The sequence below is a fragment of the Sipha flava genome, unplaced genomic scaffold, assembly GCF_003268045.1.
Source record: "Sipha flava isolate LNK unplaced genomic scaffold, YSA_version1 263_pilon_pilon, whole genome shotgun sequence".
Classification (NCBI taxonomy): domain Eukaryota; kingdom Metazoa; phylum Arthropoda; class Insecta; order Hemiptera; family Aphididae; genus Sipha; species Sipha flava.
In genome coordinates, this window is record NW_020272925.1 from 209086 (window position 1) to 226392 (window position 17307).

General features: G+C 29.0%; 2 protein-coding genes across 2 annotated transcripts in view; one reads left to right on the forward strand and one right to left on the reverse strand.

The window, feature by feature from the left end:
- LOC112685051 (disintegrin and metalloproteinase domain-containing protein unc-71) overlaps positions 1-17307 on the forward strand; it is a 236039-nt gene that overhangs the window by 71234 nt on the left and 147498 nt on the right.
- LOC112685053 lies at positions 11412-11696 on the reverse strand. The gene has a single exon (XM_025556817.1). The coding sequence runs from the start codon at positions 11694-11696 to the stop codon at positions 11412-11414; it is 285 nt and encodes a 94-aa protein (XP_025412602.1).

Sequence of the window (17307 nt, forward strand, 5' to 3'; positions counted from 1 at the left end):
ACAAAATTCCTAAAAGATGGTTGGTTTTTCTTTTTAAACATTCACTTCTTGTTCGATCAAGTATTGGAGATTCTTCGTTATGTGGAGTCGGTATACGACTGATTTAGGAAGTTTGATTAAAAGTCAAACAACCAGATGACTTAATTGTCGATTGGTTGGAACTGAATAAGTTTAAGAAAATAACTAGAAAAAGGGTTAGGAATGAAGTAGGAATGTGTTGGAACATTTGGCCAAGAAAGTTTGTAAAATGCGAGTGCAATTTATTTTCGTGATTTTTTTACTTTTTAAGTAGCCTATATAAAAAAAAAAAAGAGAAATTCACCGCCCAAACAGAACTGAAAGCCTCCCACGGCCGTTAACGAACTCCACCTAGTCTTTTTAACATAATGAAAAGTTTAAACGGATTTTAGTCGACAGTTACGAGAAAACTGCTTGTCTGAAATATTTATGGAATTTTTAACAAGCCGTCTCCGTATAGGTTGGGTGTGGATGATAAACAAACAATTAATTGTATTTTAACAAGCTGTTGTACCTAATGTTATATACAAACGGCCTCTATAAAGTTGTTAGGCCATAATATATGCCCGTGGAGAGTTTGACAATGCAATGGCGTGAACTATTTCATGATACGTTACACTTGCATCTTTATTAAAATATTATATAGTTATTTAAGTTAATATTGGAAATTGTATACATTTTATTATTACATATATATTTTACTCATTTGATTATTTTGACATAATAATTATATAACAATTATTGCAATGTTAGCATAAAGAGTTAAGCTATATCCACTTTTGGAATTTATATGTATTGAGTGAGACAGTTGATTAATTCTATGATTTATTGATAAACAAGCGTTACAAATTTGATGGTATTATATACGAAACGTATATGTTATTAATTAAATATTAAATCAAATGTATTACTATAAATTTACGATCTTTTTTTTTGTTTATGTTACAGGTGAGTTAAGACTTCGGTTTCATTATTGAATACGTAATTATTAAGACAACATTTCTTTGGTGACGATGTAAGGTAAAATACAATTTCACTAAATATTTTATTCTTGTTTGGTTTATAGAAAATATGACCCATTACTAAAATATATATTTTATTGTGCAATATATGAATATTTTTATTTCAAAATAGCTATAATGCATGTAAACTATTTTCTAAATATAAATAAGGAAACAAAATAAACATACAAAAATTAATAACAAAATCATAAAATATAAATATTTAATGATATATTTTTGAGACAGTAGATTTAAAATGGTTTAATCTGACAAAATAATTGTATTGGATCAGAGGAGTCCAATCTGCGGCTCTCAGTATTTTTTTTATTTTTTATTTTTTTGGCCTCTTTTAGAAGACATTTGCAGTAAATATATAATAATTTTAAAATTTTTTATGATTGTGTTCGAGGAAAAAACTACAATAGAGCAAGACGGCTACAGTCAGTCATATTGTCGAGTAATAATTATAATAATAATAATCATATTAAATAATAACAATAGTCTTATGGGTTTCTCTAAACAACATATTTTCTAATAAAATATGAATGAAACATTTATTTCTTTTGGAAGTTTCCGATGCTTATATAAATGTATAAATTGGCCCGCAAAATACAAAAGATTGGATCACCCTGCATTATATAAGTAGATTTTTATTTTAAATTAAGTATTGCGGGAATATATACATACTTTTATTATTTCTGATACAGCATTAGTCTTTTATAGTTATATTTTTATTTTATTTAAACTTGTTATACTAAATATGATTTTTTATAGTAAACCCATCCATTTATCTTCATTTATGTCACTCAATATTGAAGTGTTTACAATGGTTTAACACCAATTTTTTACTTTTTTTTTTAAATTAATGTATTTTATCTTTTTATAAATACTGACCCATATCCGTTTTGTTATAAAAAAATTGACGACACTTCATTAATAGTTATGCATCATTGAATGTTGAATTATCATAATCAACTACGTAATTCATACTTCTAAAAAAGTTTATTAACCTTTCATAACATTTTATTTTTCATAGATTAATCAATCGTAAGTAATTATGAACTAGCAATTATCTACGAACTTTTTAAGTTTAATGTGATTTATAAGAAGTTATTTTTATGTAAACCTAGATTTAAAATATTATTATTTTTATTTTAATTTAGAACTTTAATATTTATAATTTTAAAATTTAAATGTAAATGTCAAACTAGTTTTAAATATTGAGCGAAATCCATTAATTTATACGTTGCACGATTATTGAATCTTTATAAATATACTAAATAATTTATTATTATTTATAATATACTTACGAAGAAACAAAATTATACTTTTTAAATACATAAAAATAATATAAATACACTATATTTTGACTTTTCGTTTATAGTAGTTATTTTAGTGAACATTTTTATTACTGCAATATAGTATTGAAACAATATTTTAAATTTGTTTAAAAAAATATTAATAGCATTCAATTGTTGAAAATCTTAGGAAAAATACATTGTAAACAATGAACGGCTATGTCAACTGATGGTATATTACATCGGTTGACACTATGAAGTTTCGAAGTAAAATGGTTGGATATATGATTTATTTATAGTTCATCATATGTAACATAAAATATTTTATTGTATGTTGTTCTAAAACAATCTAACAATATATTCATAAAATGTATACTGTAAGTATAAAGATTGTAGTAAACCATATTTACATTAGTGAATTGAGACGAGTATACGATCTTGATGACAAGTAGGCTTCGTTGGTGAAATTTGGTTTCAGGAAATGAAAATAAAGAAAATGTAAGTTTCTTCTCCCTGGAGAGACCAATCCTATGCTCACCGGAATTAATCGTTTTTCACGCCGACAACTACAGACATAACGAGGTGTTATTGTGTAATGTGGTATTTTACCAAACAAACGTCAGAATCAGAATTGCGTGATCGTTACTTTTTCTTTCTTTATATTTCTTATTTTTTTTTTTTCATTTCTTTTGAAGAAGCATGCGTAATCCTGTTCGGGCTCACCTTCACTAGTGATATTGAAAACATCCCGCACGATTTGAAAACCTCCAAAGCCTGTCAGTTCCAATCAAAATGATTGATGCAAAAACGAATTTCGCTCACTACTTACTATCTTTTCCTCTCCAGTCACACCTCCACATTCCTGTTCGTTCATAGTTCATATATACCACAACTATACCGCATCATACACCACTACCGCTACCGCCCTCATTGAATGTCGAGATCATATAATAACAATAGTAATAATAATAATAATAATAATAATAATAACCTTGCGCAATTGATCGGCAGGTTAAATGGACTTACACACCGTTTATTTTTATTTTTGGTTTTAATACCGTTGTGTGTGTGTTTTGATATTATATTAGAACGGAAATGTTAAGACGTCATAAAACACCTCGCTCGCTTTTATTGGTTTCACTAACAGACAATAATAATATTATGCTTTGTATGAGGTATCTTAGTTGTTGTTGTTTTTATACCTTTCTATTATTTAATGTTGTACAAATAAAATTACTTTGACGTTTTATATTCATTAAACATAATATCTATTATTATTTTTAAAATGTAAATATTAAGTACAAGTAGTATATTTTAAACCATACATTATTGTGGTACATAATTTGAATTTAGACAATTTATATTCAAAGAATGATTTTTGTTATACCCTCGTCATTGAAAACAGGTAAGTATAAAGTGAAGTTTATTGAACAATTCATTCTAAGTTAGAATTTTAAAGAAGGGTTCGATGATTTAAAAATTGCCGTTTAAAAATATAAGTGTGTTTGCATTGATTAATTTTCAAATAAATTAAATGTATTCAATGTAAGGGAACAGGTTGTCTACGTTTGCAATAGATTTAAACTTATTTAATTTAATACAAGTAATATAACTGATTTATCGGAATTCTTTACTGAAATATATTTAATAAAAACATTGATTGAACATATGTGTATGAATTATTCATATTTATAACTAGAATGAAAAAAAAATGTTATTTTAGTAATTAAGTAAATTTTATCATAATATAAGTATATTAGCCATTTTTGGTTAATATAAAATAAAGAATAAAAAACTCATACTTCAGTCAAAATAAAAATTAATAATTTATTCATATAAATATGAATTCGTTGATAATTGTATGTATTTATATATATATATATATTTATAATAATATTTATTTTTCTGATGTTTCCTCATCTTCAGAAGTGTACTGACTTCTGTAGTTATAAATCTGTTGCTGGTTACATCTTCATGTTCACAACGATATTACCATGATCATATATTATATTGTATGACTATATACATTCTAAGTATGTGACTGGAAATGAGTCCTAAAGGTAAATTAAAAAAAAAAATAAATAAAATTAATAGGTAGTTGTATTAACTGTTTTAAACTATCTATATTTTATATTGATTATTCATATAATTTTATACATTAAAAATAAGGCTTAAGTTTTATTAAATATGTTTTGAGAAAATTATTTTTAAAATAATTGTCATTCGTATGAGTTTTTTTGGATGTAGTGTAATTTTATATAAATAATACACAGTATAATGAATAACCCTCTGATTTTTTACCGTCTGAACAATGTTTATTTTTATTTTTTTATTTATAATTACATTAAAAGTTAGTATACTTAAAAATGTTTTGTATAACATAGATTTTATTATTTTGAATTTCTGGATATTTTAATCTAATTAAACATTATTGTACAAAATTTAATTACTTAAGTGCTAGTATACAATTATCTTTATAGTTAACCCTTATACTGTATATTATTTAATTGGTAATCACTTGACTGTTTAATTTAATTTTCTTGTGCACACTGTAAAAGGAAGCAAAAGAAAAAAAAATTTAAAACTACGGTAACGTATCTGCAGTTTCCCATGTTAATTGTCATTAAATATAAATTATATAATCTCGATAATACACAATAGCAAATTGGAATTTTACTTATATTTTACAATGTTGAATATTAGGCAATTAATTCATCACTGTATTAGACATATTTGAGAAGTATGAGTATATATTTGAATTTATGTTTAAAACTATATTGAATTATGTTGTTTAATTTAATAAAATTATTTAAAAATAGCGTAGAAGATCCCTTTTCTTGGTGGATTGTAAAATTAGGGTATTGAGTGGTGAACGAGCAATGTGACAACATTATATTAAGTTCGGAATAGGATAATAAGGTTTACGAGTCAGTGGTGAAGTAAGAATTACTAAACGTCCATAAGGGTTAAACTCCCTTAAATGTGAGACTAGTATTAATAATATGAATTATAGACTACAATTTATAGTACCGTATAAAAATGTCTGTACAACTACGTATAATATTATGTTGTTTAATTATTTGTCAACTATTATTATGTTTTTGTTATTAAATTAAAAGCAATGATATTATATAATTATATTTTGTTCTGTATTTAATACGATTATAAAAATGTTTTCATGAAAAACATCATAAGAAATTATCATTACTGTATACGGGATAAAATAAAATATTGTAGTTTTAAACTATATTAAAAAACGAATAAATAATTTTCAAATTTCACGTATAAATGTTGATAGACGTTTGAAGAATGTCTTTGAATGAATATTTGAGTGTGCATAACATTTTGGATACTTAAAAACACTGTATTAATAACGAAATCATTAGATTATAGTATCCATAATTAATGTTAAATGTAGGGCAATCGTATCATCTTACTAATATTAATGCATTTGGTTTATTGTAATTTTTAAGTTAATGATAAATATTCTTATTTGAAAACGATTGTGACTGGAGCTTGACTAAAATATCTTTTAAAGTATTAGTAGTACTTAAAAAATAATTGTTAATCGATGATTTCGAGTTATTTTTGAGAGCATTTTATTTTAGACATAATAAGGTTTAATAAGTCTTGTATTATAATGTCAAGACTTTTTTTTTTAAAATTATAATCTCTTTTGCAAAAAAAAAAAAAAAAAGGTTTTAAAACCAATAGTTTTCGTCAGGGTAATAATATCATCATCAAATAATACACAAAGTCTTAATATTGAATAATCACAAATGATCAAATTTATACATAAAATTACTACAATCCATATAATTACTAATTGTTAAAAATTACTACTACTTGAATAATTCCAAATGTTATGGTTTTTATGTACCGATACATCATTAATCTTCAGTAGAATTAAATTTGAATATTGTCGAAATTAAAATTTCATATAATACAATATAATTATTTTAAATTTTTTTTGTTATAATCATTGTCCGTAAGTTTTCTGTCGACAATAAATTAAAACAATAAGTCAATAAATATTCTAAGCTCGAATATGGGTTTATTATTTTCCAAATTATAAATAATATTTGAATTAGAAATAGTTTTATTATACCACTTTATCAAATTTTTGGTAATTCGAAATCCCAAAAATTATATATTAAATTTTTATAGGTAGTATACATTTTGATTTCAATAATAATTTTTATATCATTTTTCTTTAAGGAGATTTATAGTACTTTTTGATAATTTTTTTAATTCGAATACGTGATTTTGTATTAACGTTAAACAATTAAAGATTTCATATTTCACTGGAAAACATAAATTTAAATATGATAAGCATAAATATGAATATGCTAAATATTATTTAAAATGAAATAAGATTCATGTAAGATGCCAAGTCAGATAACTGGTATTCATACAATATAATAAATAAATATCTCGAGAGTTAGATTTTTACGAATTTAAACTTAGTTATGTGGTCAACTATCCATGGAATGTTTTTGGCTTTAAACTTTATAATAATATAGTATGCATATGTGTAGGTATGTAACCAAAACTGTATGCAACATTTTCTTGCATATTTCATAAATAAAATTAGATTAAAAGATTTTATTGTTGTAAAGTTATCAAACTTTAATAATATAACATCATATATTTATATATATATATATATATTGAAATTAATGAACTATAAAATATATTGTATATTTAAAAAAAAAAACCACAAAAACTTTATGTTTATAATTTAAATATCATGCGAAAATAATATCCATACATGTGTGTGTTATGTTATCATATTTTTGTTGCTACACATTGGTTGAGATATTTATTGCTTTATTAGTAATTTACACGTTTTTAACGTATTCAATAAAATGAAATATGATTTATTGCTAGTGAAAGGCTTACGACATTTATGGGGTCATTAATTATTAACATGTTATAATATTTAGAGAAAATCCATAATTATTCATGGAACGAAACTTTAAAAATTGAATTTCGTTTTAACTTTATACTATGTCGAACTAAAATAATACTTATGTCAAACCTATATGAATAATTATGAGAGCACCTATCGATTTTTAATGAAAGCGAAATTATACTTGAGTCGAGTGATAATAAATCTTTATTTTTCGTGATACGGTTACATTTTGTGCGTTAACCGCAGACAAAAACATGTATTTTTTTTTATTATTTTTTAAAAACAGTTTTGTTCTGGTAGCAATTCTAGATCATTTCTGGAGATATAAAATCATGTTTGGACGGACAGCTTGAATTTAATACAATACTCACCCGCTTTGTATTCGTTATTTTTGCTGTATACATATTATGATGGACGACCAGTACACGTCGGGTAAACACAGTGGTTATGATCATGACAATAATACGAGCACAGACCTACACGCGTATTAAACAGATGGTACGTAACGGTGGTGGTGGTGGGTGATCAGCAAATAGATAGTAGGTTGAAGGTAGAAAAGTGGGGAATATGTGTGTATGTGTGTAAGGTATATATTATGAGTTAGCAAAAAAAAAAAAATATGTTGTAAAAAGGTGAAAAGTTTTTTTTTTCTATATTTTATTTCTTTTTTTTCTGTTTATTTATTTATTTATTTTTTTTTATTGGTGACCGTTTACGGTACATGACGTTTTAATAAAATGCCAAGGGGTTGTTGTAGAACGTACAAACAGGGTGCATGCGGTGGCAAAAAAGGGGAAACGAGCTGAGGGACCGTACTGGAGCGATGGCAGTGGTGGTGGTGCAGAATCGGTTGAAGAGAAACGATCTCTCGGACCCTGTTACGGAAGGAAAGAGGGAGAGAGAAATGTGTGCGTCAGAGGGTGAGTGGGAGAGAGAGAGAGAGAGGGAGGGAGAAAGAAAAGGATATGGAAAATGAACACGAATGACGATAAAGAGAAAGAGGAACGGGTGGTGTGTAGTGTAAAAGGAGAGAAAGAGAGATGAACGGGTAGGGAATGGGAGCATAGGAAAGAGAGAAAGAGAAAAAGAGAGGAGGTCTCGTTGCAGATTTAGTGGCCCGGGGGGTTATATGCGTGTGTGCAAATGATCGATCCTCTACTCCCACCATTGCCTACCGCCGCTAATGCTGCCGCCGTCCTCAACAAGCTCAGCCTGAGCAACCAGCCAGGTTGTGCAAGCTTTAGTCCGCCACTGCCGCCGCCACCGTCATCGTCATTGCCGCCGTTCATTTTTACAGAGTGCACAACGACGACGACGACGACGACGACGGTGACGGCGATGGCGAGAGAGAGATGTGGTCGTCACCACCACCACCACCACTACTACTAGCACCGCCTCGTGTACCGACATACACCCTAGTCGCGTCGCGCCACCACCGCCGACACACTTTACTGCCAAATTTCCGTCCCGGGAGAGTTTTCGCTTCTCTTTCACTCTATCACCCTCTCTCACTCTCTTGTCCACCCTCTAACCATACTACCCTAATCCATATACCTCTCTTTCTCTTTCTAGATTTACACTATACGTACCGTGTTTTTTATTTGTTAAACGTTGTAAAACGGTGTGTACCGCTGCCATCGATTTATTTATCTATAACGCACGCGGCGCTAGCCTTACTCACCTCGCAGTTTGCGTAACGTAACAGCATTCGTATGCAGTTGTATGTTACTACACGTACTACACATATCCGTACGCAGACGAATAAACCGTACCCCGGCTGCACACTAAAAACGCATCCCAACATCGGTTGCGACGGGACGCGGTTCTTCCGAGGAGCGAGCACGCGCGTGCGATGGACCAAGAAAGAAAACGGAAGGATACATTTTGGTCTCGTCTCTTTATTGCAGACGTTTGTCTCGCGTTCCTTTTATTTCACCATCGCGTCGTCTACGATGTGAACATGGACGCTAAATATTTCTTACGAGTGGGGTCTCATGGCTGCAGATAAACTGTCACACATCTTGTCGTTCGTTGTTGTTCGTAAGCCTGTGCTCCCGCCACCGCAGTATCTACCGTCGTCATCCACCCGTCTCTACCACAATACCTCGTCCCGTGACGGCTTGCTTTCTGTCGAATTAAATTTCCGCATTTGAAGGATATACGTATCATACGTAGCAGTGTACGATAATAATAATAATAGCGACGACGGTAATGATGAATCGAGTTACAGTCATCCTGCTGCGTGCCCTTCCTCTTCCTAGACCCGTGCCTTCGTCGAGGCCAAGCGTACGGCCGCATACGTGCGTTCACCCGTTTTCGGTTCTTCGTATACGCGTGGAGGCGTACGCGAGTTTAATACGACGTATAAGTCTCGCTAACATTTGAAAACGGTTCGTTATTCCGAGTAATATGACACACGTGCACCTCTCGTGTCTCGTTGTTTTCCCCCTCATCGTTTTGTCGTTCTCTTTTTACACGTGTCCCGTTTTTTCTCTCTCCGGTGTCTTTCTCCCGCGCCGTATTTTCCCTTTGACGGCGAAATTGGCACGTGCTGCGAGACGATACCATCTAATTTTCTCGCGACGATTGTCGGCTACGCGAAGTTGTACACAACCGGCGCGAGGCGCTGCGAGTGAAACCGCAGCGCGCGTGCTCTTAAGATAATTCTGCGAATTATCAGACGCGCCCGGTAAAGCCGTTGTCGTCGTTCATGTTTGCGGTCTTTAAAAATTAATTAACGTTTGATTACACACGTATTATATTGGTGTACAGCGCGATCAGAGTTCCGCGGGACGAAATAATAATGTCCGACGAAAACGCAGAAAACAATCGTTTAAAACCGTCGCGTTTCGCAGTTTTTCGCATTTCGTTTGTGTTCACAACACGAGAAAACCGCTGTAACACGATAAGCCGATCGCCCTGTGGCGCATTGTCGTAATATCGCGTCTACATTCAGTATACATATTGTAAAAGTGTGCGCATAGTATATTATTTTAACACCGGACGTATTAACAGTTCGATACAACCAGCAATATTTTCGTAATTGGCGGGCAGGGTTGGTTCACAGAACCTCTGTGCAGTAGACAACGTGGCAGCGACGAAGCTACAACGATGATAGGGAGTTGGTTGTTCGCAAAGAAATTACTAAACCACTGCCGCGTTATTACTAGTATACAACTTTTACAGAAGTCTGTGTACGGGTGTGTGTGTGTGTGTGTGTGTGTGTGTGTGTGTGTGTGTGTGTGTGTATTAAATTTACTGATGTGCAGTAAACCTATATAGTACATAACTATGGGTGAACCATAAAAGAATGTTAATATGACCCATCGACCCTTTTTGGCTAACTTTATCTGAAAGATACTACATCGAAATGGTATGTTGAAAATGTCTGGATATTTAATTCGATTAAACCGTAAATACTAACTCAATGAATTAAATATAATATATATATATATATATATATATTAAATTACGGTGAAAGACGTTGACGTCGGTGAATTATGTTATTTATTTGAAAATTGGTAGATCTTGTAATTGAAGTTATTTACCGGTTATTGACATCAGAAAAAATGACGTATTTAGTGTGATTTGACCAACTTAAAAGTTAGATATTTAATATTTAAGTGTCTTACTTTGTTTATTTTTCTTAATTTCACTAAGAAAAAATATCATAACAAACGTAGATAGCTGAGCAAAAACTTGATTTTATTACTGTTGATCACTTGTTAATCTTTTTTTTTTCGTGTAAATCACTACACGGGAGTCGAACTGTTTTCACATCATTGCTTAACCTCCATGCAGCATCGTTTATTGAGTAAAATAAAAATCATATACATACATACAAATTTGATAAGCCCTCGAAGGTCTGGGAACTACCTTCCTCAGCGATTGCTGATGTGTATGCGTAGAACATGGGCCCAAGAGAGTGAATAAGTAAATGCAATTTACATGGGGATACACGGAACATACATTGCATTATCTCCTTTACAAACATAGAATTAATATTTAGCATATATGCACAACAATGTGGTAATATCTTATCGAGTCGACCTAGGTCCGGCATCCTAGACATCTTGTTCGGAGAGCCTCTTCACGGATCGGCCTAAGCTAGCCATCCTAGACAGCCATAGTGAAATATCACCGACCATTGTCTTCTGCAGTTTGCCGCACCGTTTTCTCTTATATCTCGAGGGTCAAGATCTCCACAGCCATCTTGCAGAAGATCCTGAAGATCTCTTCTATATCCCAGAGGGCGACCTGCATCTCTTGATGGTGTACCGGCAGGTCCTCAAAGACTGGCCCGCACAAGATTTCCAGGACGTTTTCGGCTGTAGGAGATCGGCCGAGGTGGGCGCGAAGCTCCTCGCGCAGGCCGTCGCAGTTCAGAGATCGGAATAAGGTATACTCGGCGGTGTCCAATCCATACGGATAGTACATGCAGCGTGGGCTTGTAGCCCTACTCATGTGGTGTAGGTAATATTGGAAGCAACCGTGGCCAGATAGGGCCTGTGACAACTGGTATGTCCAGGGCACCTTGGAAATCGTTGAATACTCGGGAATCCACCTGACGAAGCCCGGGAAGTGCTGATAGGTCCACGGAGCATCCTGGATCCGTAATTTGTTAATCCTGAACTGTAATACTATCATAGATTATAAATATGTAGGACACAGTCAAATCCAAGGAACAATGCTCTTTTTTATAACATTTACCTATATAATTGATAATTTTGGTAGAATAATAATTTACTGGTAAATGGCGTATTTTACCGATTATCGTCTTTTTTCTTAATATAAGCACATATCCCAATAATACTAATTTAGTATGATTTTTTTTTTGTTGTAGACTATTGTATTGTTACAGTGTAATGTACATAATATTTATATTATTTATCTTGTAAAAAAAATACCTAACGCGTATGACTGAGATATATATATTAGCTTAACGTCATCATTTATGTCAACATATTTACAACAATATTAACGTTTAATGTTATGAATTGTATATATATATATACATATAAAAACACTTCGTGCAAATTACGATACTTTCTCCACCACAAACTTTTAACATTCTTTTTTTATACACCACTTTGTAAGAGAATACATGGATGGTTATTGTTTACAAATACCATATAAATTCAACTCGTTCAGTAGAACTTTGTATTATAATAGTTTATTAACTCACATAAAATTATCAATTTTCAAAGTATTAATTGTATCTAAGTTGTAAATGGTTCACTTAACATAAGTCGCAGATTATTTCTGGATGTAAGGATTTGTATTCAATATTTATTGATAAGTGTATTTGGATGAATAAATAATCATAACTCATAATTGTTCCTATCATTTCAGGAATAGGGTTTGTGATTTTTGTGTATCATAATTATTTTAATGTTGGGGTTATTTTAATGTTTTATTACATTATCTGATAACATCTGGACGAATATTAAGTAATTAATAAGTACATTTTTTTGCTGAATATTAAATAAAATTTTTTATTATATCAGTGTATGTAAAATTTAAAATTTTGAAATTTAATAATTATTATTAGTTCAGCAAAGAATATTTAAAAAATACAAATGACACATTTAACCAATAAAATTATTGAACTCTTTATTAAAAAAATATATATATACACATTTTTATTAAATCATCATTCAAATTTAAATTATTTAAATAAAATACTAAATTGATTAAATACATTTTTTATTTTTATAAGAATAGTTGAAAATTGAGTATCCTTTGATATCTTTAAAGACTTTGCAGTTATATTACAACATTATTTTTTATTTTTACCTAAAATATTCTGATATTTACTTGGTAAAGTACACAAAATATTTAACGATGAGGTACTAAAATAGCTATTACCCTTATTGATGACAAAATTCAGAATAACCTCATGAATGATATTAAGTTTCAAATTCTAGTCGATCTATTCATTTGAATTTTTTCTAAATTTTGACTAAAGGAATTCAAAAATAAATAAAAATCAAGTTATTTTAGTGTTGAAAAGTAACTATTTAATAATTAATTATCAGAAATTAATGTCAGCATTTATATTCCAAAATAATATATAATTAGTAGTATTCGGGTAAAAGTAATAAGTTATTCTGGAAATTTATATTCTTGAACAACTTTTAGTGTACCAGACTCATAATTTGTGTATCCGTTAGTTCAAAATCCTTTTATCATATTACAGTTTTGACACTCATCCGAATTCTGATAATTTATTTTATGGAGTATATTTTAATAAAATACACCTCAAAGATTATTTAAAATATGGATTAGATGTATTTTAATTATATTATAACATTATATTTCCAATACCACTAAATTGGTAAAGAGATTAGAGCTTAATTATAAATAAATATATTTATATTAATGCTTAAAAGAATAATTTTATTTAATAGTAGTAGAAAATACATAAACATTAGACGTAATTATTCTACCACGGATATATTTATTTTTGTATTATGTATAGTCCTGGTAAAATCTATGATCGATTATAAAATTATTAATTCCTTGCATATAGAACTATGAGACCATTTATTTTAAATATATATATATATATACACACACACTGACTGTCTCTCACAGATTTTCCTGTACAAAGTATTGAACAGAAATATTTAGATCGAAGTGTGGAATGCATTAGTTTTATTATGATCTATGCTTTTAAATTGTGTTTAATTTCAAACATAAATTTTAAAATTTTATATTTCATTCTTCCTTAAGCATTAACTGTTTTTGGATACATACCGTTAAGTATCTCACCATTTGAGCCAACAAAAATAGATTTTTTTGCATGTGTTACATATCAGAGCCCTACGATTGACAACGGAAAAAATATTGGGCGATTACGTCTAAACCTACAAAATTTAAAGCTAAATGTTTACCTTATTGGTGGTCATTGAAAAGTATAGTTTTACTGGAAATTGAAGCCGTTTTATCTGAAATGGTAGATTGGTTGTTATCATTAGTACTCTAGGAACCAAGACAATTTCCTGAATAATAAAATTTTGTTGATGCATTGATCCTTAGCAGTACCATGTTTTTTTTTTTCATTGACTTGCTCGTTAGTTGGGGACCAAATTGTTTTTTTCCTGAAATTAACTTAACGTCTTAGTAAAAATAATAGATGTTTCCGGATTAAAATTTTAATTAGGTTCTTCAAATGAGATATCAAAAAACCAACAAAAGTCAAATTAGTTTTACTTTTTGTAGTCGGTGACTGACCATTACCAACACGAAGAAAAGCATCAGCAAAAATCTTATTACTTTGTTCAGATAATAAAATCCTGATATTAGTTATAAATTTCAATTTAATTATGACTAATAAAATGTAAAATCTCGTTTTCCATGACTAATTATTAGACTATTTATTCTCATTAGACTTCATCAGCTATCTCTCCTCTTACTATACTTGACAAGATTTGACGAAAATTTAAAAAAAAAAGACTTATCAATGTGTTTTTATTACGTAGTCACCTCTTTCGGTAAGGTATGCCTCAATCGAACTTTTATGTGACATAAAATCTTCTTTTCGAATAATAAACTCTTAATATTGCATCAATTTAGTTATATTGCTTTATTTTACATACTTACATACATAGTAAGTTCCGAATGTAGTTCCTTACCTAACGCATCGCAATACGACAAAGATAAATATACTATATATTAATATATATATATATTAATAGTAGCAATATAATAGTAATATTAATAGTAATATTAGTAATATTAATAGTAGTAATATATAATTATAGTATTAATATTAATACTATTAATAGTAATAATAGCCATTTATACAAAATGGCTATTGTTTTTCAACTTAGAAAACAAAAATACGATTCCCGATATTGTAATTTCATATACACAATGATTAAATTACTTGTACATTAATATTTTCGGAAATTCAATGAATTTCTATAAGGTTTAATAACCTTTCTTGAGACTCGACCAATTATTTTATTTTATTTAAAACTATATATGAGCTAAGTTCTTTTAATATAATTACAATTACAGGTGTAAAATATATAAGAAATAAATAAAAAAAAGGGTACTATGTACAAAAGTGCAGTATACACAATTCTGAATGCAATTATATTTACTACATAAATATAATAATTAATTAGATAATAGTAAAAAGAAGATAAAATAATGTAAAAATAATGCAAAAAAATGGGCTATTCGAACTCTAAATACTTTGTACTAAATCATAAAAATATTCCACTGCGCCAGAGGGTTTTTAGTAAGAATATTTTTGTGAATTTTTTTAAATAACAGTTTACATTACTAATACTTTTTATTAATTATTCACAACATATTTCATTAATATTCCGTCCCTGTTAGCCATAACATGATGTTATACAGCCTCTAGTCTTTTTCGATATATGAGCTATCCAACACAAAAATAATTTTTCAATTCGAACAAGAAGTTTCTGATATTAAGTCGTTCTACTAAACAAACTCAGCAGCTTTATAATATTAGTATATATATAAATTAAATAAATAAGTATACAATTTGAAAAATATTTGTTGTTATTAAATATTTAAAGAAATTAATTTTTCTATTGTACTCTTTGAGTAGTATTACTATATTGGTTGCTTCCTTATGTTTCCTGTTTGCTTATGTTATATTGTTGAAATGATGAGAGATAACTAATATTTTTAAAATTATTGGTCCCAAAGCAAAAAAGATTCACGGATAAGCTCTCTTGTTTCCGCAAAATGATACTAGCAATTTAAATCCCTGTAACAAGAATTTAGTATTTTATCGGTTTTCTTTTCAGAGTAAAATTATATTCACTCGCTTTTGTCAATTATTAAGTAATACAATGTAACACATACACAGAATCATTAATATTAATGTTAGATATTATCATTGGTGAACTAAATAAAAAAATAACTGTTTATTTTTTTAATATTACCTATTTGGTCATTAGTGAAGTAATTGTATTTAATCAAATAGTATGTATTGTAAAAATAACAAGTATAATCACGAAAAAATAAAGTGTAAATTAATGCATAGTTCGTATATGTTATAAGATTTTTCGATTACATTACGTAAAGAAATTATCGATCAGAAAGAATCGTTTAAATATTTTAGAAATTGAGTTTTTAAATTTTTATTCGATTCGTGACTCTAATGCAAACATTTTACTGGAGTTTTCCTAACATTAGAGGTACTTTTTCTCCTTAAACTTATTTAGTAATTTATGGCAGGGTGCACCAGTTATATGTTCCTTATATTCAAGAAAAACAATTACTATTTCTGTTTTATGCAATTAAAGAGCTTATGAGCTTCGGCACAATGTCAGTATTACAATTAATAAGCCGTTTTAAATAAGATACTAGGTGCTTTTGTTTGCGAGGTATTGTCTGGCTAACGTTTTTCGCAATATTATCTTTTCATTGTTTTGGAACAGTTAACTTTCTATCACCCTTTTATAATCCATGTTTCACAAACATTTTTTCAAAACTTTTTTTGTGAATTGTTTAAAAAACATATTTTATTTACGTGTTACGTGGAAATTTTAATTGGCTTCTATTATTATATGACTTAAACAGCAATTATGATGGTGTCGCCTATTACCGCACAAATGCGTATAAAATGCTAAAAGACAATCACAGATTCGAAAATTATTGATACCTCATGACTTAACAAGTATTTTTTTTATCAGGAACATATATTTTAACTGTATATTTTTCACGGTTATATAGATTCTATGTCGGTAAAAAATTATAACAACTATGTATAAATGTGTGCCTAATTACGTTTCAACCTTCAATCTTCGAACTAATGCACGTTTAAAAAACATTTAAATTCTGTATTTTTAAAAATATTGCATATTTATTATATTATATTATTATTATATTATATAATATATATTATATTAATATTTGCATATTCCTGTATATATTTATAAATTAGTACAAATAATAATTAAACATAATTCAACTAATTTGGGTAACGATAATTTTTGTTATTTTAGAACCAATAATCCGGTTAATATTGTTTGGCGATGAGTGCAAAAATAAAAGTTGAAGTGTAATAATTATCACCAAGAATGAA